The following is a 26,059-nucleotide window of genomic DNA, read 5'->3' on the forward strand; positions in this document are numbered from 1 at the left end:
AGGGGAGGAAGGTCCCTGGCAGAGGGACCAGCAAGGGGCAAAGCCCTGTGGAGGGAACGAATGAGCATGGCCCGCCTTGTCCGGGAGCAGCAAGGAAGCTGGCAGGGCTTGACCACAGCGGCCAAGGGAGGGGGAAAAGCTGGAGTTTCAACCACAGATGGTCCCACAGCGCCTCATGGGCCCACCTGTCTCAGGAAAGTTCTGAGCAGGAGCCACCTGGTCCGACTTTTGCAGTCTCTAAGCCCTTGGCTGTGATTGGGCCTCTCTGAGTGGCGATGGATCAATTCAAGGGGGCAGGAGATAATGGCTCCAGCTGCTCCCGGTGGCCCCTTGGCCCCTCACTCCCTCACTTCCTCACTCACTGGGCTTTGCCCTGGAGGCCACTGGAGTGAGCCAATACCTGGAGGCCCCTGACCCATCAGGGCCCCGCCTGGGTTAGCTATTAATGATCAGAGCATGGGTGAGCCCCAGAAAGTGGCAGGGAGGGCCCCACCTAGGGAGGGAAGTCCTGAGTCTGTCTCTGGGCTCCCATCCCAGCAGGCCTGAGTCCAGTCCCACCTCTGTCACTTCCTTGTTCTGTGGCCTTCGACACGTTACTTAACTTCCCTGAGCCTCAGTTGACCCTCCTGGAAAAGGGCCTAGGCACACTTCTCCCTCGCCCTACCCCTCCTTGCCTCTGGTTTCGTCAGAGGCCCCTCTGCCTCACGCGCTGTTTTGTAGCACCCCAAATCAGCCCTGTCTCAGGGCTTTTGTAATTCACTGCTTCCTCCACCTGGAACATTCTTTGTCAGAGTCAGTGTTCATTTCCTTGAGTCTGTGCTCAGTGCCACCTCCTCAGAGAGGTCTCCTGGACCACACCAGTCAAAATAGAGCCACCCCCTCACACTGTATCTCTTCACCGTGCTTTATGTATTCCAAGTACGGCTAGATTGCATCCCTTTAGTCAACACACGTTTCCTCAGTGCGTGGCACTCTCCTAGGTGCTGGGGATAGAGCAGGGATTAAAATAGACACCCTTTGCCTGCCCTTCCCAGAGGGTACATTCTAGTGGGTGAGACAGATGAAGACAAAGTAATGAGGGAGAAGGGTGGGGCATTTGGTGGGGGGTGGGCCTCACGGAGAAGTGACATTGAGGCAAGGATCTGAAGAAGCAGAGAGGCAGGGTTTAGAGATCTGTGGGAAAACAAGACAGAGGCACTAGAATGTGCCTTCTTTGGGCAAGGACTAGGAGTTGTCTTCATTATTGCTCCATTCATGGCATCCAATACATAGTAGGTGCTTAATAAAGTCTGGCGTTGTTGTCACAGTGGGTGGTTGGAGGAACTATGGACCACCACAGAACCTCGCGTGTGGGGCCTGCACACTGAGGCCCTCAGGTAGCACAGCCACCATTGCGGGCGTCTATGGCTAGAGTACGAGGGAGCTGGCTGAAGAGTCCCCCACAGGAGGAGCCTCCAGTGGGCACAGCGAGGTGGCGAGGGCTCACAAGGGAGGAAGAGGAAGGGGTGGTGGCTGGGGCAGGTCTGCAGGGGTCTCCTATGCCATAAAGGGAATCAGGACATTATACTGGGGGCCACAAACAGCTGTTGAAGAGCTGGGGGGAGTGGATGACATAATTAGATCCAGGCTTTTAAAAACACTTCTGGTGTCCACTGAGGAGAGTAGAATGGCTCTGAGTGGGGTTAGGGGACAGATGATGGGAGGCAAGGAGACAGTGAGAAGCCAGAAAAGGCCTGGGAGAGCAAGAAGGCCTCCAGTAGGCCCTAGCATGGCGAGGGTAGAATCGGGCTGCGTTTAATATAAGCAGAGCTCAGGAGCCCACATCCAGCGTCCAGACAGTACTCTTCCCACTCACTCATCCACCAAGTGCATTTGAGCCACTGACGGCCGGCCAGGCCCTGTCCTAGGCCCAGGGGAGGCAACAGGACCACATGAACCCAGGACAGAAATCCCTGCCCTCCAGTGAGGGACCAACTATAAACATGGCAAGTAAGTAAAACATATGTTATGTGCTAAAGGGAAAGAAGTAAAACGGGGAAGGAGACAGGAAGTGTCAGGTGGTAGGTTGAAATTGTGGATAAGGCGCCAGGGAAGGCCTCCTCAGAAGGAGATTTCTGCATGTGTGTGTGCTGCTAGGGGAAGGACATTCCAGGAAGCAAACACCCTGAGGCAGGAGTTGGAGTGCAGTGAACCTGGGGAAGGGAGGGAGGAAGGAGGGGAGCATGCAGGGCTTTGAAGGTCTTTATAAGGCCTGGGGCTTCTCTGAGTGACTGGGGGCCACTGCAGGGTAGTGAGCACATGAGGCTATGTCTGACTCTTTTTGGAATAGGGTCCCTCTGGCTGCCGTGTGGAGAATAGACTGCAGGCAGCAGGGGCAGAAGTCCGGGGGAACAGTGAGGCAACTGGGACAAAGCTCCAGGGTAGAGATGATGGAGTCTGGTCCAGGGGGCGGCTGAGGGGACGGTGAGGTGTGCTGGAAACTGAGATGAATTTGGAAGTTAGAGTCAGCAGGATTCGCTGATGCTTCCCACGTGGGATAGAAGAGAGAGAGACAGAGACAGACAGAATCACAGAGAGGGAGGAGTTCAGGATGGCAGAGTGTTGGGCTGTGAGAAGAATGGAGTGCCATTCACGGGGATGAGGAAGGTTGAGGGTGGAACAGGTCATTGTGCAAATATCAGGAGATCAGACCAGAATAAAGTAAACTGGAGAGGCTGCGAGGGCTGTGGAGGAGGATGGTGGACACAAGGCTTTGGAGCTCAGAGGAGATATCAGTGTGGGGGTCGCCTGCAGAGAATCCATCTTTAAACTCAGCCAGGGAGGAGGGTAGATAGAAATGGGATCTGGGACTGAGCCGGGGAGCCCCCTACCCTGAGAGGTGGGGGCAAGACGGCGAAAGAAGCAGAAACAGGGCTGAGAAGGGGCAGCCAGAGAAGGAGGAGGAAAATCAGAAAGTTCTGACAACCAGCAAGGGAGGCGATGAAGGAGCAGGGAGAAGTCACATTGTCACATTGATGAGGGCTAAGAGACGGCTTTGGGTTTAGCGACATGGACATCCTTGGTTTCCAGGGAGGGGGAGTGAAACTGGGGTTCGGGGAGGAGTGTGGACACGAGGCTAAACACATCTTCAAGGAGCTCCTGTGCAGGATGGGAAAGAAACAGGACAGCAGGGGGGTGGGCGTGGGCTCAGAGAAGCATTCTTTTAAGAGGAGAGAAAAATCCGCAGTTTGTATGTTGTTAAGGTTGATTGGGTAGACAGGAAAACCCTGATGGGCTCTAAAAGTTGGGGAGAGTTTCTAGAGCAATATTTTAGGAAAGATAGAGGGGAGGAGGTCACTGAATCACCCTCACAACCCTAGGAGGTGAGTGATGTTATTATTATTTTTTTGAGTGATGTTATTATTTCCACGTTATAGATGTGGACACTGCAGCCCAGAGAGGTTGGTTCTCCTGCCCCAGGTAACTCAGCTGGGCACTGATAGTGAATCATCGCAACTGTGCTGTATCCTACACGGACCTGGGCTGTTATCGTGTTTGACAGGTAAAGCCCAGAGAGGTTCAGTTACTAGTCTCAGTTCACAGAGCAGGTCCTTGGCCAAGATAGGAGGATGATTTGACAGGATGTTGGGACCAAGAGACTCTGTGTGTGTGTGTGTGTGTGTGTGTGTGTGTGTGTGTGTGTGAAATAACTCCTATTCTCAGCGCAGTGGTCTGAGGGCTTCAGGTGCCACTGCCTGGGCTGGAAACTGGGAGAGGAGCAGGTTTTTAGAAGATGTTGAGCTCAGCCTGGGACGTGCATGAGTTTTTCTATATGTACAAATGGGACCAGTCACAGAGTTGGCCTCACCGAGTTATTGTGACTCAAATGAGTCCATGTAGGTAAAGCCCTTAGAGCAGGGCCCAGTATGCACTAAATACCATGGAGTGGGTCTGTTCTCTCTTCTCGTTATTCTTTCCTCAGCCTAGTTGGATGCACAGTGGGACTTCCAAATGTGCACCAGCAGTGGGTTCATGGGTGAACCAGGCAGGACAAGAGGGCTAATGGACATGGACCCTTCGAGTCCTTCCTGGAAGAGCCTTAGCTCTAAGTTTAGGCCCTGGGTTTGAAGGCCCAGCCTTCAAGGGACCTCAGGGGCCATTAAGAAGCTCCAAGGGTGGGATCTCTCTGGAGGATGGGAATGGTCCTGGGACAGATACTTCTCTTCTAGAAGCCTGAGGGCTTCATCTATAGGATGGGTGTCCTAATTCCCACTTTTTGGAGATCTGATGACTGTAAGAATTGCTGAGTGAGCCCTGGGACTGACAGTCAAGAATGCTGGGCACCCTAACTGCTCTGCCCAAATTTGCTGTGTGAACTTGAACAAATAACCTAACCTCTCTGGGCTTTGTTTGTAAAACCAGGATGATGTAAAGGCCCCTGCAGACTGATAACTTTATCATTATTTAAAATTTTCTGATTTTATGAGGTGACAAGCCCCCAGCCATACCTGAGTAGTTTTTTAGTTTTGGAGGTCTGCCTGTCATCAGGGCAGGACAGGAGCTGGAGCAAGTAGAATGAAGAACCACTTGGGTCTGAAGGGTCCCATCTTGGGGCATCCCCGTACCAGGTACCCTCTGGGGTGTCTGGGATGCATCTTGGGTAGCCCGTGTTTCATTGATCCAGGACAGAGAAGCTGTGGGTCCCATTTTCTAAGTGTCCTCATTTTACAGATGAATAAACTGAGGCTCAGAGGAAACGTAACTTATCTACCTTCAGAGCCCTCCTCTTGTCACAACTCTAGGCCACTGTGAGGAGCTGGCTCTCAGGGTGCACACCTCAGACCCTCCAGTGCCTACATCAGCCTCTGCCCTTGTTTCCTTTATTCAGCTCCAATGTGTGCAATTTCCCACCTGTCAGGCCCTGTCCTGCATACTGGGGACACTGAGTACTCAAATGGGGTCCTGGCTTCCTCTAGCGGAAAAGACACGGGTGAACAGAAACAAAAAATGGAGAAGGGCTGAGACACCAGGAAGGAGAGATTCATTCTGACTTAAGGCTCAATCAGAGGAGGCTTACTAGAGAAGGAGGGACCCAAGATGGATCTGGAACATGAACAGTAACTGTTACTGTCTTTTGAACGATAGCCTTGGGCTTCAAGGTGTGGTCTTATCACACTTTCCCAGTTCCCAGTGAGGTAGGTACAACCCTTAGTCCTATTTTACAGATGAGAAGACTGAAGGTCAGAGAAATGGAGTGACATGTCCAGGGTCACGTGGTTTGTGAGAGAGGCCCAAGCCTATTCCCAAGACTCACTCTCCCCAGGCTGAGGAGGCAGGGGAAGACACCCCCACCCCGACAGCCTCAGCCCAGGAGGCCCAGGTCTTCTTCTGCCAAGTGTCCCCAGCACCCAGTTTCACTTCCCAAAACATAGGCCTATTTTGGATACTGCTGACTTCCTTTCTCACCCATGGCCGTTCGGGCTCTGAGGACTGGGCAACCGTAGAATGGACCTGGTGCCCCTGGGCCTTTCCCAATGCTCCTCTTACACCACCACCCTGGAGCGTTCTCTCTGTCCAGCCCGCCCTGGCCCCTTGGGGAGGGCACTGACGATAGGCAGGCTGGCAGAAGCTGCTCCCCGCCCCGAGCCAGCTCAGAGGTCCTGCTCCCAGCCTATGCTCAGCCTGAACTGGTCAGGGTGACAGGCATGAGCCAGGGGCCAAGTCCATAGCCTTGTGACCTCAAGCAAGTCATTTCCTTCCTTGAACCTCAGTGACCTTCTCTGTGACAGGAGACTAAGGCAGCCGCCCACCCAGAGGCGTTAGAACCATACAAGAATGAATGAGTTTAACAGCTTTGCACCAGACACTTTTCTGGGCACTGGCGATTCAAAGCTCCTTGCCCTCAGGAGGCTGATATCCTAACTTGGGGTGCGAGGGTGGGGTGGCAAGGGAGCTGAGAATAAACAATATGAATAGGTCAATTAAATAGTATAGTAGATGCAAATTATAGAGAAAAATGAAGGTGAGAAAGGGATGCATGTTTGATGGGAGGAAGGGTTTGCCATTTTAAATAGGGCAGTCACGGAAGACTTCCTGAGGTGACATCTGATGTCTTGAAAGAGGTGATGGAGCCAGCCCTGCAGACATCTGGGGAAGCGCATTCCAGGCAGAGGGAACAGCATGTGCAAATGCCTTGAGGTAAGGAGGAGAGTGTGTGGCCGCAGTGGAGTGAGGGTGAGAGACCAGGGCCAGAGGGCCAGAGCACGAGGGCTTCCAGGACTGAGGTCAGGCCTTTACTCTGAGGGAGGTGGGGAGCCACGAGAGGCTTCAAAGCAGGGGAGGGTCAGGATCTGACATGTTTTAGTGGTTTCCCTCTGGCTGCCTAAAGGTATACTGTGGGGGCCGGGTTGGGGGAAGGGAAAGGCTGGTGCAACCATCCTGCTGGTGACCAGGGGCAGAAGCAGGGTGTTGAGAAGTGGTCAGATTCTGGTTATATTGTGAATGTGGAGCCAAAGGGATTTGCTGAAGGATCAGGTGGAGTAGGTGAGAGAAGTGGGGGCAAGGATGACTTCCAGGTTTTGGGCTTGAAACAGGAAGGATAGAGTTTGTGTTTACTGAGATGGGAAGGCAGTGGGAGGGGCAGACTTGGGGGTAGAAAGCAGGGGCTCACTTGGATACCTTCTGCTGAGGTGCCCTCAGCACTCTGAGTGGTGAGGTTGAGTCGGCAGGAGGGTAAGCAGGCCTGGAGGTCAAGGCGAGGAGTAGGCTGGGCACAGTGTCATCACCCCCTCCCGGGTCCCCCTGGTTCCATCCCACCCTCCTGTAGGCCAGTCAGTCCCTGGCTGCCAGATGGGTCTCTTAAGAACCAAAGCCAGGTGGCAGATAGACCTTTCCAGTCCAATGATTCCCAGTGCTCTGGCTTAGAGTCCGAACTCCTTGCCTGGCCAGGCCCTAGCCCATCTCTCCAGCCTCTTCTCCCTTCAGCCTGCTGGCCTTAGTTCATACCTGGTGCCAGCCTCAGGGCCTTTGTACTTGCTCGGCTGGGTTCCCGTCTGTCCCTAACCTGCTTGGTGGCCCTGGACGTGGTTCATCCTTTTTTCTGGGCTCCAGTTTCTTCACCTGTAAAAGAAGGCTCTTGGACTCCTTGAACCCTAAAAATGGTACTTACGTTTTCACATTGGGGGTCTTTGGGAGCTGTGGAGAAGCTGCCCTTCTTTGTTCTGTTTATGCCTGGTGAGACCTTGGGCAAGATGCTTTATGTTCCCCACTCCCTTTGGTCTTACCTGCCTTCCGAGGTCTGTTGCAGGTGCTAACTGCTGGAGGATGGGAAGCATGGTCCAAGAACTTATGTTCCTGGAGGAGAGTAAAGATTTGGACAGACTTGTGTGGGCAAGTCCCTTCCTTGCTCTGAGCCTCAGTTTCCTTACCTGTAGAACGGAGCTTGTGATTGTTAAGAGGTCTAGCAACCATAGAGCAGGGTGCCTGGCACTCACTGAGTGCCAGCCCAGGGCCTGGACTGGGTGTCCCAACTGAGGGGATGAAAGACTCAGCCCTGCCTTCATGGAGCTTTCCCAGCAGGCACTAGGCAAATGGCGTGATACCCAGCAGGACACACCCAGGATCCCGCCACAGAGGAGATCTTGTGCACCTCCCACCAGCACCCACTGCCCAGTTCTCCTCAGCCTGCAAGGCCCACCCAGTACCTCCTCCAGGAGTCTATTCCCCAGGCCCACAGATCTATCTTCATCCTTTGGCCACAGGCCCTTCAAAGGGAAGCCATCATCAGAGCAGGCTCTGGGCATGAGCCTCGCCTTCTGTAGGTCACAAGCTGTGGGACTTGGACAAGTCACTTGGCTAGGCCTTGGTTTTCACATCTGTAAAATGGGATAATATTAGAGTCTGCTTCCTAGGGTGGTTATGAGGATTCAGTGGGTTATAAAATACCAGAGTCTCAAAAAAAATGCTCAGTAAGATTATTGAAGCCTTTCTCATACATTTTCTCCATTGGACCCGAGGGCTAGAAGCAGGAGCAGATAGTTATCCCCAGTCCCTTGGTAGGTAGAGAAAAATGAATCACTTCCTCTTGTTCTGGCCAGGTCAGCTCTACAGTTTACATGTACTAAAAATTGTCCCAGACTACTCCTGTTCTCAGTGCTTTGTTCTATTTATGTATTAACCCAAATTTCCTCCGTCTTACAGATGAGGAAACTGAGGAACAGAGAGGTAAAGTGATCCAGCCAAGGTCACACAGCTGGTGAGTGACAGAGCTGGGGTTCAAACCCAGGCAGCCTGGTGCAGTGCCAATACCCAAACCCTTAGGGTGCTTCTTGCCAGCATCAGTCACTCCCAGAGGTCACCCTGTGGTGTTATCATCTAAAGCCACAAGGTCATCCCAGGGTCAAACCCAGGAATCCTCTCCCTCAGCCCAGCAGAAGAAGGGCTAGGAGTTCAAGAACCACCTTGCTGCTGACCAGTCCAGAAAATCTTGGGCCAATCCCTTCCCCCTCCATGCCTCAATTTCCACCTTTGTCAAATAGAGAATAGAAAACCCTTCCATGTTTTGTGAACCCTGGAGTCCTGTCACAGCCCAGTCATATATTTGTTGTGTGACCTTCCTCCAACCAGCATGGCTCTTGGGGCTGCTTCCCTCATCTGCAACATGGAGCCGATGGTAACTGCCTTTCTTGAGCTCTCAGGATGGCTGGGAGAGCCCTACAAGAGCCTGGTTGTGGGTGTGAGCTGCAAACAGCCTGCACCATCACGGGCTCCAACACAGCCCCAGCCCATCTTTTGAAGGTAGGGCCTGTCAGCAGCTCAGCTCCTGACAGAGAATGGGAAGGTCATCCAGTCATTCATTCCATAGCTATTTGTTGAGCATCTACTCTGTGCCAGGCCCTATGCTGGGCATTGGGAACACAGCTGGGACCCAGATAGAGCCAGTCCTGTCTTTATAGAATTCACAGTCTGGGGGAGGACAGATATCTATAAGGAAACCACATAAATGTGAAATGCACAGGTGGTTAAGTATTACAAAGAAGGGGTATGGGGGAGTACCCCAGGAGAGTACCCTCCATGAGAGTGAGTCATGGAGGGGGATGATCATGCGGAAGGGTTTTCAGGAAGTGATGACTGAGCAGAGACCTGTTGGATGAGTTGGAGTTAATTAGGTGAACTTGTGGTGAGAGGGGAGGGTTTGAGCAAAGGCTCTGGGGTGGGGGGGAGTGACATGTCTAGGGTCACATGACTTGTGACAGGGGCATGAGACCATTCTCAAAGAAGCAAAGAAAGGCCAGTGTATTTGAAACCGATGGATGGTGGGGGTTGGGGGTGGGGAGCAGGGGGTGAGACCACACTGGGTCAGTCATGGGTTTCACAGTTTCAGGAGAGAAGGGATCTTGGAAACCATCCGAACTCCTTATGGTGCAGATGGGGAAACCAAGGCTTAGTTGGGTAAGGGACAAGGCCAAGGTTAAAGCAAACTGGGGGCAGACCCAGAGTTAGACCCCACGCTTCTTAACATCTGCTCAAAGCTCTTTCTGCACTGCAGTGGCTCAAGAGAAGAGGGAGAAAACCAAACATTAATTTAGTACTTACTGACTGCCCCAGAGTCCCATGCACATGTGTATGTGCACACACATGCATACATACACATACTTACTTCACCACTGGGTCCCTGGGCGTAACGCCAGGCCTGTGGCTCTGGGAATTCCTTCCAAAAGGGAGAGGAAAAGGAACCTAGAGAGGTCATTTGATCCAGTCCCCGCCACTGGCCTCAAGGCCTCATCCCACTGTCTCATTTGAAATCTTCTATGGAGAATAGAATTTATAACCTCCATGGTATAGATGAGCAAACCAAAGGAAGGAGGAAGTAAGGCACTGACCTGGTCCCACAGTAATCATCAGCCAACGCTGTCTTGACTCCTAGTTTAGTGCTTTTTCCAGGGTCATGAATAGGCCAGGTGTGAGCCATCTGGTAGGGAGAAATTCCTTTCTGCTGTCTAATTGAAATCTCTCCTGCTTTACTCTGTCAACTTCCCCTTGTTTGGGTGGCTGAAGATATGAAGAAGCCCTGTGATCCTCTTCATGGCCCGTAACTATCATCTTGGAGGAGACTGTGCTGGGGGTAGGAGGCTCAGGGACACCTTCCCTCCACCATGAATCTGAATCCAGGGTGTGGGTTTGCTTGGTGAGGTGGGGCCTTTTGCCATTAGGACCTTTCCTCTAAGGGAAGTTACTGGAAAACCTCTGGAAAGAATTCCCTGGGGAAGAAGCACTTATAGATTACCCCAAGGACACATACTGTCCCCAGGATGCAGCTGCCCAGGGGCTGAGCTCTCAGCCAGCAACTGGCAGAACCCAAGGCCTCAGATCCACCCCGTGGCCAGAGGCGGCCTTGCATTTCCTCCCCACACATGCCTGTTCAACTTGCTTGTCAGAAACCACTCAACAAAATCCAATTTATAGAGCCAATAAGAAATGGAGGAAAATTCCTCTAAACAAAAAATGTCTCTTTTTAAATCAGGGAGGAGGAAGGCTCGACAGCTAGGCATCCAGACGAGCAGGCCCTGTGCAGAGACCCAGATTCAAACCCTCTGGAGGTCATCCCAGCCTGGACCTAACACTTAGTTGGGATCTTTCTCCAGAGAGAACTATAGCTCCGCAAAGATGTCAGGGTTCAGTGTGCCCAATATTTCCTGAGAAAGCTGAGGTCGTAGAGATGCTGGTGGCCATTTATTGAGGACCTACTATGTGCTGGGTGCTGTACTAAGTGCTTCTACAACTCCCAGCAACTCCATGAGGTATTATTATGAAGACCTTACAGACGATGAAACTGAAACTCAGAGCAGTGAAGTCATTTGGTCAAGGTCACACAGCTGATGAGGGGGCACAAGACTCAAATTGTAGGCAGTCTGTCTCCAGCGCTCTCACTCTTAACATTTTGCTACAGAGGTGACTTGTACCTACAGGGGGCCTGAGGAGTAGAGGGGAGAAGCATAGAGGTATAGAGAACAGAAAACTGAGTGAAGGGGCAGGAGGCTGGACATCAGGCCCAGTTCTGCTGTCAATAGCGTGGGTGAATCCTTATCCTTCTCTGGGTCTCAATTTCTCCATTCCTGAAATGGAGCAATTGGGTAAGATGATTGCAAGCTTATGCATAGGTTCACAGTTCCCATTAGCAAATTAAAGGCTCTGAGAAGTCCTGAGGTAAAAAAAGAAAAAGAAAAAGAAAAACCCAGTGAGTACTCAGCTTGAAGCAGTGACCAGCAAAAATAGTTACCCAGTGGCTCACAAGGCCTCAAGGCAGTATGACCTTGAGTTGAGCCACCATCAGCGTGTTAGTCCGTTGGGCTCTTTGGGAGATAAGAAGTGAATAAGACATGACCCTATCTTTGAGGAGCTCCTCATCTGGGGAGAAGGTAGCCAAGCAGAAGATAATAGCCACATTGTGTGGTCATTGCTCTGAGGGAGATAAGCTGGGGAGCTTGAGGTACCAAGGAGAAGAGACAGCTCACCCGACTTGGGGGTCAAGGGAAGTATGGCAGACAGGGTAACAGTCAAATGGGGTTTTGAAGGATGAGTAGGAGACTCCAGGAAGAAAATTGGGGGAAAATGACAGTCCCAGTGGGGAACAGAATTTATAAATTATAGTCATGTAAAGAGTTTGTTGTTCAAAGAAATGGAGAGTTCAGTGTGTCTGGCACAGAGAGGAGTAGTCCAGAACAGGACAGTGAAAGGCTTTGACTGCTAGGACTTTATTCTGTGGAATAACAGGTCATAATTGAGAGAAGGGACCCGTTGGGTTGGTGTGAAGAGGAAAACCTACAGGCCAGGAGTCCAGTGAGGAGGTTGGAACAGCTGTCTGGGCCAGACCGGAGAGGGCCCAAACCTCGCTGAACAGACAGTACATACGACAAGGATCTTTGGGTTGCAAGAATCTAGCACAAAGAGACCTAAGTGAAAATAAAAAGGGCCTTCAGGCACAAATGAATCCAGAGGTTCAAAAGGGTGTTTTCAGAATTCTGGCCACCATCACAGTGGTCTAGGGGATGGGATGTTTTCAATGGCCAGAGTTCAGGTCAGTCCTGCTCCAGCCACATGCTCTGAATATGGAGAAGGGGCAGTTTCTACAAGGAATTTCAGTTTACCAGGAGAAGAATGTTGCTAGGCAGGTGAAAGCAATAGCAGACCACTGTGGATGGTGAGGGCTGCGGCTCTTAGTGGAGGATGGGCCCTGGCCCAGGCCTCTGAGGCTGAGGCTTGTAACTGAGGGCTGGTGCAACTGGGGTCGGCTTCATGGAGGAAATGGGCCTGGAAGTGAGACCTGAGCAGTGAGTAGGATCTGGGTAGATGGAGTGGGCATTCAGGGTGAGGGATTTCTGAGAACAGAGATACAGAAGTGAGAGAGAGAAGCTGTGTTCCAGAGCCGGTAAGCCTGCCAGGCCCAGAGAGCTGGTGAAGGAGAGTGGAGGAAGGTGAAGACGCATCTCCTTAGAGGTCTTTGTATGCCAGGCCCCTCTAGCCTAATTGGCTGGCCTCTTAGAACATATAGGCCAGGGGGAAATAGTGGCTTCATTGCTCAACAACCTCCCATGGCTCCCATGGCCCACCCAGTGAGGCCCAAAGCGTGGCCAGGCATTCAAGGCCCCAGCAAGCCCTGGCCCATTACAGAGCCCGTCTGCTCTCTTAGGTGGGCATGTCCACCACACTCAAACACCATTTCCTTTTCTGCCTTCAAGTCTTTGTTTCCATGTCCTAAAACAGCACACCCCCTCTTGGCTGTTTTCATCCATCCTCTGAAGACAAGTTAAACGCTTCGGCTCCAGGAAGCCTTCAGTGGAAGGGACCTCCTCTCACTTTTAAATTCCCAGAGCTTTTTACTTAAGGTTTTTAAAAACACACCCTTAGCCCAGCTAGCCTGATGCAGGCAGGGTGGCAGTAACATGTGCCTGGGCTTTGGAACCAGGCAGATCTGGGTTCAAATTCTCCCTCAGCCACTAGCTCTGTGACATTGGGCACATCATTTGACCTTTCCTTGATGACATTTTCTGACCTATAAAATATGAACCAGACCTCATTGAGGCTTAAATGTGGTTATATGTACAAATTTCCTGGCACACAGTAGGCCCTCCTGCAGCTCTCACTATTTTTGTGGTTGTGCAAATTACAAATCATATCCATCTCACCCTCTAGGAGCTCAGGCCAGGAAGGGAATGCGCCTGTTTTTCCCCCCAGTCCCCTAGTGCCTGACACATAGTAGGGGATTTGTAAAGGCTGACCTATCAGTTTTCCTGGGCCATGCAGACCCACTCTTCCCACCCTGCCCCGCATGCGTGAGACTGGGGGTAGGCCCTGACGGCCCACACCTGCTCCCTGAGGCTGACCCGGCAAGCTGCTAGGTGCCGGCATCCAGCATCAATAAATTACTGGCGAGTTCAGGTGACGGGACAGATCCAATATCAGCTTCCTCTGTGTCCTGCAGGAACACTCAGGCCCTGAGGATCCCCCTTCATAAGCCTCCCCAACCAAGGGCTCCATCAGAATAACAGTTGCTCACAGGGCACCTACTGTGTGACAGGCCCCATCTGGGCACTTGGTACTACATTTGATTGACATCTCACAATGATTCTGCAAAGTCAGTATTAGCTCCACTTTACAGATGAGGAAACTGAGGCTCAATGAAGGGAAGTGACTTGCAATAGACAAAATTAATAACAGAATGAAAAGCCTCCTTCCGTTTTAATTCGATATAAATCTTCCTGGATCTTATTGCAATTTTCAATTATAATGTGAGCACATACACACACATACATACATACTTAGGCTATATCCCCAATAAATTCATTCATTTATTCAACAACTATGTATTGAACACCTACTATGTGCCAGGCCGTTCTGGATGCTGGAGATACCGTAGTCAAGGAGACAGAATCCCTGCACTGGAACATACCTTCCAGTGCATGAGAGGAACAGAAACAAGGAAACAAACAAATACATGTTACAATGAAAGGTGGTGCTGAGTCTGTGAATGTGAATAAAGCAGGGCAGGGGATAGTCACTGGGGGACTATTTTTGAAAGGGCAGTCAAGGAGGGCTCCTCTGGGGAGGTGACATTTGAATGAAATCCTTATCTCTTTATGGTTTAGTTTCTGGAAAAGGGAGATCTTGGACTCAAGGGATTCTCAAACTGCGGGGTGGGCAGAATGTTTTCCCACTTGGCTGTGGTTCCACAGGCACCATGGCACAGGCCATTGTAGGTGCAGAGACATTTTTCTCTTTTTCCTTGTTTGCCCTGAGTGCTTCCTTCCAAGGAACCCTTAGGGTAGGGCTTCTCGGAGATGTTTAGCTAAGCCCCCATCATATGTTCTCAAAGCACCTTTTTTGTTTTCTAATTCTCAACCCATTTGTCATGATTTTTTTAAAGTCAGCTCCTCCCTGAGCTTCACAAGGGCTGGGCCAGGTCCATCTTGTTTATGGTTGTATTCCCAACACCAGGCATGGCATCTGACACACAGAGGATACTCAAACAAACGTCAAAATGAATGGCAGATGGACATAGTGGTAATATAAGCTAACGTTTATTGAGTGCATATTCTCATAACAGCCCAGTGAGTTAGGAAAAATTATTATGCCCATTTTACCGGCATTGAAAACTGAGGCTTAGAGAAATCAAGGCTCTCATCTAAGGTCACTCAGTGGCAGAGCGTGTTGGGAAGAGCACACTAAATGCTGATAGACTGATTGATTGTGGAGAGGCAGAGTAGTGTGGTGGAAAATGCTGTACACTCCAGTGTGAGACATGCATTTTGAGAACGAGCTCATTCATTCATTCATTCATTCGCTCATTTATTCAATAATTATTAAACCTCAGCCCCTGTGCCGGGCACTGGTAGATACAACCAACCAGGCAATCATGATATGGTGTGGTCAGAGCTGGGATGGAAAAGGCCCAGGGGTCTGTGAGCAACCATGGAAGCCCCTGAACCAAACTGAAGGGTCAGGAAGCCTTTCTGGGTGAGGTGGACCTGGAGCAGCTGATTGGCATGGCCAGGCAGACTGCAGGGAGAGATGCTTTGAAATGGGGGTTGGCAATGGCACAAGCCCTTGGAGGTGGCACCAGTGTCTGGCAGTGGAAATCACTCCTCCCCAAGGCTCCAGGGCCTCCTCCCAGCCTTTGTTAGACTGTGGGGCCTGAGTCACTTTGCCCTACCCCAGGCCTGGAACTCTGACCCACCCCAGGCCAGGTTGGGGCCACCCCACCTCTCAGTTGTAGGCATTGCTACTCATCTGGGCCCAGAGTCAGAGCTCAGTAAAAAGCAGGTGATTTGGGCAGAACCAGACAAAGGCCAGGTGCACACTCTGCCTGTGGCCCTGAGCCTCTTTCCTTCTCTGGGACTCAGTTTACCAACCTGTAACAGGCAGTTTAGACTGTATATTCTCTGCAGACCCTTCTTTGCTTACCTCTTGTGACCCAGTATATTACTGTTAGTATTGAAAGTAGATATGAGCCCTGGTGTTCTGGACTCCCTGTGCTTCAATCCCAGCCTCCCTTGGATATCCAGGGGCTCCACTGACTATGATTAACAGCCTACTATGTCCTTTTGGTAGGTATCTGGAATGGAAAGAAAGAAGGAACAGTTGCCCTCTATGATCACGATTGCCCACCCCACTCCCAAGCTGGGTATTGTGAGAAACTTACCTCCCACCCAGCATATTCTGGGGCAGGACCCCTGTTTAAGGATGTCACTGACGTGAATAGGCCAGCGGTCCAGGAATCTGTTTCCACAGAAGTGGGAATGGGCCGCAGCAGGCCATTCTCATGTCTTGGCTTAGCCACCTCTACTTGGGGCAAGAGGCTGAGATGTGCCTGGTATAGAGTGAGCTGACATGAGAGGAGAAACTATGGCCTCCGACCTCTAAGCCTTTTGATCACAGACCCCTGGGCTACTGCAGTTGCCCTCTACCCCTCAGTCTCTCCTGTTTAAAATGCAGCAATGGCTTCCCATCACATCTAGAATGCAATCCAAAGTTTTTCCCATGGTCTCCTGCCTTCCAGCTCCTCTTCACTCACCTTACTCTAGTCATACTGGCCTCCTTTCAGCTTTTGGAAAACGCCAATCTCTTTCCCACCTCAGGGTCTTAGTACATTCTGCCTGGAATGCTCTTCTCTCAGAACACAGCTGGCTTCTTTTCATTTAAGTAACTCTCAAATCTGCCTCCTCAGAGGGGTCTTTCCTGATCCCCCTAAGAAAAGCAGTCCCTATTTGCTTTCTATTTGTCCACTATTTGCTTTCGCAGCTCCCTATTTCCATCAGAGCCCTTTCCCCAAGCTGTACTATTGATAGTTTATTCAGCGGCTATCTTCCCCACCCATCAGTGAGCTCCTAGAAGGCAAGGACCTTAGAGATCCCAGCACCTGGTATATAATGACTGCTCAAGAAGTGTTTGTTGAATGAATGAAACATGAAAAGTATCAACAATGCTCATCTTCCTCCTTGACTACTTTGCAACGTCTATGAGGGAGAAAGTAGCATTTATTGGACACCTGTTAATAGGCCAGGTTCTCTCACATATTTTATTCTGTTGAACCTTTACATCCATAACACTCTGTCCATTGTACAGATAATGAAGTTGGGGTTCAGTGACCCGCCTGAGGTCACCCAGCGAAGGTGGACTGATGGGTTCATTCAGTTCGGAGGCAGCCAATGGGCATGAAGAATGCTATGGTAAATAGTTGGGATTTAATCCCAAATCTGTTTGACTCTACCTGAAGCCTATGTTTTCACTACACCATACTTTCTGCCACACTAGAACTCAGCCCAAGACGGACAACCAGGTTTTTACTTTCTGAAAGGCTGGCTAAGACCCTGATTGCATGGAGAGGTGGTCTGGTTTAGTGGGTATTGAAGTGGGTCTTGGAATGAGACAGAGAAACCTGGGCTCAAATGAGGGCCCCACCACCTAGGCACCAGGGAACCCTTGTGGAAAGTGACCATTAGCATTGCTGGGCTAGAGCAACTTTGTTCTCAGGAAGGGAGTCAGCTGTGGGGGTGTTAAGGGATATATTGGAAAAGTTAGGCCATGGTCTTCCCAATCAGGCAGGAGCCCCTGTACCTCTAGACCTAGGTGGTCTTTGGGTAGTACCTTCCCTTCTCTGAACCCCAGTGGTCATCTCTGAAAAATGGGCATGCTAGCATGGAACCAAAAAGAGCTCTTAGGGAGATAAAGAAGAAAAATGACTGTGGAGTTGTTGGTGTATATAAAGTAACATGGAAATGTAAATTATCTAAAAATAAGTTTATGTGAAATGCAGAGAGAGGTTGAGACTTAAATGACTTCTTGGGTTCTTTAAGCATGTATTGGCACCTACTGTGTACCAGGTGCTGTGCTAGGGTCTGGGGTATAGGGATGACTCAGACATGGGCCCTGAGCCCCCTGTCTACTGGTGGTAGGGAGCTGAGCACACGCAGTGTGGAGATCCCTCCCAGCAGGATGGCAGGGGGAGACTTCTTGTATGATGTGGTAGCAAGAGCCAGATAGCCCTAGCTGAGACCTTCCCCTCCTCCCTGCATGACCTTGAGCAGGTCGACACGTCTCCAAGCCCCAGGCCTTCATCTATAAAATGGGCCAATCCCCTCTGCCTCTCAGAGTTGCCAGGACATGGCACAATATAGGTATCGGGGTGGGGGACATTGGGATGGGGGTAGCCAGTATTTCTTAGGCAGAAAAACGGTCTTGCACTGGCTAAAATCTGGGCCTCAGGCTTGAGTGGTGACTTGCCTACAGGAGAGGCCTGGGGATATGTGGGCTGGACCCCAGGGAACAGCAGGGAGAGAAACACAGCAATTCCTCACAACCTGTTAAGAAAGGAGGGCAGAAATTCTGGGGAATTGCTCTGTGCCTTTATTTATGTTAGTAATTTCATTAAGGGGGAGGGGGCTGGCTCTACCCAAGCTCAGCTCTGCCCAGGGAGGTGGGGGGGCTGGTGGGCCACCTGAGTTTAACTCAGCAAGAGATTCTAGGCCAAGGTATACCCAAGAAGACAGGGTATCTCAGGCTGAGTTTGTGAGTGTGTTGAGTTTTGCCTGAAGCCTTGGTGGGGTTGTCCTGAGTGAGGCCATGGGCCAAGGTTGACGACTTCCCTGGGGTTGTCTCAGAGCAGTGGGGCTGGCAGAAGCAAGGCCGACCAAACTTCGGGGAATTTGGGGTGAGGCTGAGGGGAAGAAGTTAGGGGCCCCTAAGAGAGGCGGTTTGGGGTTCCCCAGGGGAACACTGCTCTTCTGGCTCCGGGCTCGTACCAGGCCAGTTGTCCGGAGGGAAGGGGCCGTGCCCAGTACCGCCAGCGCCTGGCTGAAATCGGGTGGGGCCGCCCCGGCGAGGCAGGGACGCTGGTGGTCGGGCGGGGTCTGTGCCCTACTCCCTGCGAGACTGCCAGGTCCGTACCAAGCGCGGCCTGCGAGGCGCGGGCCAGGCCCGGCCAGAGGAAACTCGGTCCCTGCGCTGAGCACTGCGCGCCTGCAGCTCCTGCCCTCCCCGCGGCTGCGGGCGCGGCAGCCCCCGCGCCCCGAGGGGCCCGGCCGAGCGGGGGCTGGGCCCCACGGGCGAGCACGGGAGGGGGGACGGCGGCTAAGGCTGCGACGCTCTAACAGGTGGGATCCCGCGGCGTGGTGGAGGCGGGCGCGGGAGGAGGAGGAGGAGGAGGAGGAAGAGCAGCGGCAGCGGGAGCTTGAGCAGGAGCAGGATGAGCCGCGCGAGCTGACAGCCGCCGCCGCCGCCCGCGCCCAGGCTCGGTCTCGCTCCCCGCGCCCGGGGCCGCTCCCCGCCTCCCGCCTCCCCCGGCCGCCCGCGGGGCGGCCCGCCCCCTCTGCACCTCCGGGCCCGGAGCTGCCTCCATCGCTCCTGCATCCCGGCCGGGGGGAGGAGGAGGCGGAGCAGGAGGCGAGCCGGAGCCGCCGCCGCCAACGCCGCCGCCGCCGCCGCCGCCCGAGCAGGACAGAGCGCGCTGCAGCCCCGCGCGTCCGGCCGCCGCCCGTGCCCATCAAGCAGCTGCGCGGGAGCCACACTGCGGGACAGCCCGGGCCGCGGCGCGCCCCGGCCCGGCCCAACCCAGCCTAGTCCCGGCACCCGGCGGCCCGGCTACCGGCCCGCCCCCGAGGGCGCCGGGCGCGGCGGGAGGATGCCGAAGCCGACGCTGCTGCTGCGCGGGGGCTGGGAGCGCGAGCGCAGCCCCGGAGACTCTGAGCTGGGCCGCCAGTTCCGGGACTGGTGCCTGCGCACCTACGGCGACTCGGCCAAAACCAAGACGGTGACACGCAGCAAATACCAGCGGATCGCCGAGGTCCTGCAGGGCGGCGGCGGGACCGGCGCGGGCAGCGGCCCCGCGGCCGGAGAGAAAGGCAAGTTCCAGTTCTGGGTGCGCTCCAAGGGCTTCCGCCTGGGCAGCGGCCGGGAACCCAAGATGGGCCAAGTGGTGTATGTGCCGGTCAAGACAGGCTCGGTGAGTGCGCGCGCGGTGGCCGCGGGCCGGTCCCGCCGCGGGGCTCGGGGTGGGCGGGGGCGGATTGGGGGTGTGGATGTGTGTCCGAACGTGTGTCCATGAGGTTGTCCGTGGGTCTGGCTCGCCCGAGGCGCACGCGTCCCTGCTCACCCGCCCACCCCGACCCGCCACGGCAGCGCTCCGGGTTCGGGGTGTCCCTGCCCCCCTCTGCGCCGCTGCCCGGGCTGTGGCCGTGCCGGGCAGGCTGTCCCGGGCTGCTCACCCCAGCATGTTCCGTCCTCCCGTCCCCTCCCCCCGCCAGCAGGCGGCTGCTCCGAAGCCTGAGCCTCCCCCCACCCCCCCGCCCGCCCCGGGGCTGCCTGTCCCGGGCGCCTCGCTCTCCCGCCCCCGGGCCGGCTGGGCGGTGTGTGTGTGTGTGTGTGTTGTGTGTGTGTGTGTTGTGTGTGTGTGTGTGTGTGTGTGTATGTGGAGGGTGGTGCCGCGGGAAGGGGGGCAGGGGCAGCCACGGGACGGGGAGTCCACTCGCCTTCTCAGCGCCAGGGGAGGGGGCCCGCCCGGGCACTGTCTCCCCGACCCCACCGGGGCTGTCCCGGGGAGGGGCAGCCCGAGCCGCAGCCTGGCGCAGGAGCAGCCTCCCGCGGGTGGGTGGGGCGCCCCCTCCGCCCCCCGGGCCCCTAGCCTCCCCCTCCCTGGGACGGGGGCGGCCTGACCTATCCATCCTTTCCCCTCCCCCGTCCCCGGGGCTGGCCCGGTCCGGGCGGGGTGGCGTGGGGGAGGGGGCGGGGAACCGCAGCCGCCGGGAGGGAGGAGGCGGGTGGCCGGGCGGGGGCTTCCCCTCCGGCCCGGGGCGCCCTGGAGAGGGCGTGCGGCGCGGGCCCCGCGGCTCCCCCGCGGGACCTCATTGTTCTGCAGCGGGTGGGGGCTGGGGGGGCGGCTGCTCCCCGGGCGCTGCTGAGCTTTGAACTTTCCGTCGCAGAGACCCTCCATTAGTGCGTTCAGCCCCCGGCCCTCCCGGGCCGGGCTAGCCTCCCTCCCTGCCCCCCTCACTCCCTCCCCGGCCTCGCCCGGCCCGAGCGAGCGAGCGGGGCCGCCCCGCGCCGGCCTCCCTCCCTCCCTCGCTCCCTCGCTCCCCCCTCCGTGCTCCTCCCCCGTCCGGCCCGCCCGCCCCGCGCTCAGCCCCGTCCCCGGCCGGAGCGGGCTCTTCACACACAATTGATTCGGTCGTTACGAAAAGTGCACTTGTCCCCTCCCCCTCCCCCTCCGGCGGCCGCCCGGGCCGGGCCCGCGGGGTGAAGGGGCCGAGAAGGAGAGAGGCGCGAGCCAGGGAGCGGATCTGGAGGCGCCTCCCACCGCGCCCTGGGGACGGGGCTGCAGGCCGCGGGGAGTGGGGAGCTGTGAGCGTGGAGGGCGGGCGGCCCATCTGCGAGGAGCGCTGATAACCGCGCCGCTGCCTCTGCGGTCGCCAGCAGCCCATCTGCGCCGCTGCCGCCTCCGGCCGGACCTTGAGCAGAGGGCCAGGCCGATGGGCGCGCCAGGGCCGGATTCCCCAAGAGGAAGGCTGGGGCAGTGTCCCACCCCGCGCAAGTCAGGGACCCCTCCCAACCTAAATCAGTGCTCTCCCCCAAACCTGGGGAATCTGGATCATTGCCCCCTCCCCTGATGAAGTCAGAGACCCCTTCCCCAGCCCAAATCAGTGCCCATTTTCCCACAAGGGGAGTATGGGTCATTGCTTCTTCCCAGCCTAGGTCAGCCCTCCCAACCCTGCTATTTCCTACCTCCTCAGTTCTCCCCCATCTTGGGCTAGTGTCCCAGCCCAGGTGAAGTCAGTGACCCATCAGATGGTTGGCTGGGTCTGTGCCCCCTACCCTGAGTCATTGCCCTGAGACCTCCAGGCTTCCCAGGTCAGTTAGTGGCCCCCATCCATCCCATCCAGGCTATCCCTCCCTAGTGAGCTGGGAGTCTTGGCCCAACCTCTTTCTTAGTCTGAGGCAGGAGCCCCCACTGCACCCACTCCTGGAGTTGGGGGGCAGGTGACCCTCAGACCTGGTAGCTGGCTCACTGGTTTTCTGTGTGGGTGGACCTCTCCTCTAGGGAATGGGCATCATGGGGCAGTCCCCCAACCCATTTGCCACAGTCATGGCAGAGCAAGGGCACACGCGTCCATCCAGGCCACATGCAGTAATTGGGTGCTAGGCCTGGGTCTCACATCCTGCCAGCCCAGCAGTCTCTTCAGACCCTTCATGAGGCCCATACTGACCTGCCCTGGCAGCAGGGGCCTCATAAGCCTCCACCCTGGCTCCCAGACCAGTAATAAGCCCTCCCCAAGGGACCACCTGCCTGGGAGGCAGAGAAAGGGGCCCCAGGCCTCCCTGCCCAGGCTGCCAGGAGGATAACAAACAGAACAGACGTGCCCTCCTGTGACAGCCCGCCCATTGAGCTCTCCACACCCGCCTGCCTGGCCTGCTGGTCCCCAGAGAGCCTGTTAGTTACCTGCCACTTGCCCAGCCAACCGGAGCCAGCCACAGGAGATGCCCCTAGTCTTGCCACCCCCATATCCAAGCACCTTCCTGGGGCTCAGTTATTATTTTTACATTTCCATTTTCCTTTTCACTGATCTAAGAGGAATGAATCCTGCTGGGAATTCAGGGGCAGCCATGGCCTGTTCCGGGGAGGGGCTGAATGGGACCTTCTTTGAAAGGTGCAAAGGACAGCCCCCATTTTCACTCCCCCACCACGCACCCTCACACACCCAATTAAAGTTATCATTGCCTCTGGTGGCAGTTGGGGGAGGTCCTGTAGTTTTGTCCTGGGTGGGTTTTGTGAAGGTCATTGGGCTTTAAACCTTTGTATCAGGCATTTGTTTAGCACCCACAGGCCTCGTGGGGGGCACTGGGGCATTGGGGTGGGTTGGACTCTGTGCCTGCTCCTGGAGAACCCAGCTAGTGGGGGAAGTGGGTACAGCTGTGGGTATGATCAAGCAGCCAGGCAGAACAATTTCAGGAAAGTGGGGGCGTGGGAGTTGGGTCATCCAGCAGCTGAACATGGGCCCCCTGCGTAGGCTTGGTCCTAAGGGTGGCCATGGAGTGTCGTCTCTCTTCCATATTGCTGCCCCCTCCTTGGGCCCCCTTTCCTCCTCCCACAGCCATATGCGGTGCTGTGGTTGGGGCCCTTTCCGAGTCCTGGCCAGCAGCAGGTCGATGATCTGACACCACTTGTCCTGTCCCATCTGGCCCTGAGCTTTTCTGGGTGTGTGTGACAAAGGCTTAATCTGTCCGGACGGCCCAGGGCGGAGAGGAGGGCAAGGGGAATTACACTCTGCAGGGGCCTCCTGCAGCTGGGGCCCGGGTGGGGGGCGGGGCAGGGCGGGGGTCGAGCAGCAGAAGCCTGGGTGTGGGGGGAGAGGCAAGTTGGTCTTCAGTTTGCAGGTTGTCACAGGAAATAGAAGTGGAGGCGGAGGACTGAGGGGAGGAGGGCGGAGTCCTCCACACTGGGCACGGGGCGCTCTTGGGGATAAGATCTTTTTATGACAAGAGCCAGCCAGGCCTCCTGGCTGAGCAAAGCCTGGGTAGGATTTATTATTTCTTGAGTTTGGCCTGCTCCGGCCTCCGTGGGCTGCCAAGCAGGGGAAGCAAACCCCTCGGAGGCAAGACCCTCTGATTCCGTTCCAGCTTCAGCCACAAAGTGAACCAACCCCTTTCCTTTTCCTCTGGTCTCTCAGAGCTGTGCTGTCCTCAGGGCCTGCAAGGGCCTCAGGTTATGTCTGGGGCGGGGCCCTGGACCATCTGTCAACTCCCAGCACGAGAAGGCCCCAAGGCTTCTTGGAGATAGACGTTCTCAGCCCAACTCTGCCATCTTCTAGACGGAAAAACTGAGGCTTTGAGAGAAGTTTCTGTTGGTAGGGAGTCAGGACTGGAATGCAGATCTCTGCGCTTCACTGTGGCTTCTCCATGGCCCATCACATGCCAGGATCCCCCATTAGAGCATCATTCCCCGGGGGGAAATGCTGGATCGCCAAACTCCACTCTCAACACCAGGCTTTTTCTGAGCCGGACCCCAGGTGTTCCGCTGGCCAAATTGACTAATGGTGGTCTTTTCCCAGTTTGCAGACAATGTTCATTTAGTGGAGAGCATTTTCACAGTCTTCAGTCTTTCTCCCCAGAGCTTTTGTGTAAACCTTTGGCACCTGCGGCCACTGGTCTAGGCGGGAAATGGCCTCTGACTTAGCACACTGTAATATATGTTGTGACCTTCGGTTGAATACCTCAATATTTCCTGCTTTTCTCCAAATTATCACCACAGTGACCCTTTCTGAGTTACTATTGTGTGCACGTCACTGTGCTGGGACTCTGTTCGTGTCACTGTGCTGAGATGCTGGTCCCAGTGACTTTTCGAATTCTCACAGCGGCCCAGGTCAGTGCTGTTACTGTTACTGGCATCCTTCAGAGGAGTAAATTGAGGCTTAAGGAGGCTCAGAATTTCCCTAAGGCCATCACTGCTGGGGGCAGGCCCTGAACTTGGGTACTGCCTGCGCACATGTCCATTCTGACCCTGTCAGAGGTGTCTTGCAGCCTGATCCAATTTGAAAGCCTAGGTCCTTCATGACAAGCTTTCAGTTGATTACACCTTAATCTGAATTAGTTTAGAAGAATCCCTCTGGTCAACATGTCTGTAATCACAGGCTGGTGCTTGAGGCAGGATTGGCTCCCTGGGAGCTTTCTCGGGGCTCACTAGGACAGAAATGGAGTAAGAAGGGAGGAGGCCTCTGTTCTCCTGGGTCCAGGGGCCCTTTGGAAGGAGGTTGACAATGAGGGCTGGCATGGACCCCATTTAAATTTCTCATGGCAGAGTGGGCTATTTTATTAAGTACGCCTCAGTGATTCAGGTGAATGTGGTCTTGGGGACCCTGGGGGACTGCATTTGGGAGCCTGGGTGATGTTGGGGGATCAGGCTCTGCCTTTTTGGAACCTCCCTTCTGGGTCCTGGGTCACTGTTTGCTGGGAGGGTGGGGACAGCACGTCCCCTTCTCCTTTGGGTCAGACCTGCATGTCTAGGGGTCAGGAAGTCCTGCTGAGAGGACTGGGGACTAGGGAGCCTGGGCTGGGGCTGCTCAGAGACCACGTGACCCAGGCTCAGGCTAACCTGGGCTTTTCCAAGCCAGCTCTTACCTTGGAGGTGGTGGGAATGAGTACTGTGCACATGTGCATGAGCTCATGAGGAGAGCATGTGTGTGCATGTGGGGCTGTGTGCATGTGTGTGTGGCAGAAGCGTGACTATGTGGGTGTGAGTGTGCATGTGCCTGTCCATGTGCAGCTGACGACTCTGTGTGCCAGGGACAGTGTGTGTGTGTGTGTGTGTGTGTGTGTGTGTGTGTGTGTGTGTAGAGGTGGAGGGGAGCCTGCATGCGTGTGAATGTGTGTGATTGAGCGTCTGTGTTGACAGATGTGCAAGCACCTGGGGTGTGGGCATTGGCAGACCACGAGTGTGATTGTGTGCATGCACACATGTTCCGGATCCTACTGAAAAAACCTTGTCAGCCTGGCAGTGCGATGTTGACAGCGGTGTCCTCCATCATAGCCAAGCCAGCCTGAGCTGCTGCTCTGGCCTTTGCTGCCCCTGGGGTCTCAGCAGCTGCGGAAGCCAAGTATGAAGGAGGGAGTGGGCGTAAGAGGTAGCGCCATGTCCCTCTCCCCACAGTGGCCAAGGCATCTCCCTGTTTCCAGCCTTCTTCTCCTCCCTTCTCCTTGTCCTACAAGGGCAGCAGGTCAAAGCTTGTGACCTCAGCCATGGTGGCACTTAGTAAGCCCAAAGCCAGGCATCATGGGGGTCGGGATGGGTCCTCTTGGGAGAGAAGGCTCTGGACTTGAAGTGAGGGGGCTAGGACCTATGCTAACCAACTCATGCCACTTCCTTGCACGTGACCCAGGTAAGTGGCCTGCTTGCTCTCGCCAAGTCTCAGTTTCCTCATCTGGAAAACAGGCTCCAAAGCCCCACTGCTTGGCAGACAGGAAGAGCCTCTGCTATCATTTGAAAGGTCACTCTGCTTACTTGTGTCAGAGCAAGCCTGGCCCTTGGACCCCAAAGCAGGAGAGGGAGCAGAACCAAGGTGGGCAGCTTATTAGAATAAGGACTCCTGAGTCTGCTTTCTGCCCCTGGCCTAGCCTGACATACAGGGGAAGTGAAGGGCTTGGGGTTTCAAGCCAAGGGACTCTGGGTTCAAATCCCAGCTCTGCCTTTTTACCAATTTGGCCTTAGTTTTTTATCTGTAAAATTGAGCTGATAATCCTATCTCCTTCGTAGGACAGGTGTGAGATGAATGTATTAATGCATGTAGAGCCTGAAGAATGTAGCAAGTCCTAGGAAATGTTAGCTGCTGTGTGATCTCTCTGAGCCTCAGTTTTCTCACCTGGAAAATGGGGGTGGTGATGAAAGATGTCATGGATATTCAATGGGACAATGGAAATAAAGTACCCAGCCAAGTTCCTGGCACATAGAAGGTGGACAGCAACTATTAGTTCCCTAGAGATTGTGTCTGTGTCTTTTCTCTATCTCCAGTGCCAGTGGGAGCCTGGTTCATGTTGCACTGAA

At 54.6% G+C, this 26,059-nt stretch overlaps 1 protein-coding gene across 4 annotated transcripts in view; it reads left to right on the forward strand.

The window, feature by feature from the left end:
- Positions 1–18,842: 18,842 nt before the first annotated feature.
- Positions 18,843–26,059, forward strand: part of NOL4L (nucleolar protein 4 like) — a 125,550-nt gene continuing 118,333 nt past the window's right edge. For 3 of the 4 annotated variants that reach the window (XM_081034178.1, XM_081034181.1, XM_081034182.1), the window contains exon 1: positions 19,016–19,474. In XM_081034178.1, the coding sequence (XP_080890304.1) occupies positions 19,154–19,474 (321 nt within the window). In that variant the 5' untranslated portion in view covers positions 19,016–19,153. Of the gene's footprint in view, positions 19,475–26,059 lie in introns of all 4 variants that reach the window. The other variant, XM_081034179.1, reaches the window with a different exon arrangement.

Source organism: Rhinolophus hipposideros (assembly GCF_964194185.1).
Source record: "Rhinolophus hipposideros genome assembly, chromosome: 22".
NCBI lineage: Eukaryota > Metazoa > Chordata > Mammalia > Chiroptera > Rhinolophidae > Rhinolophus > Rhinolophus hipposideros.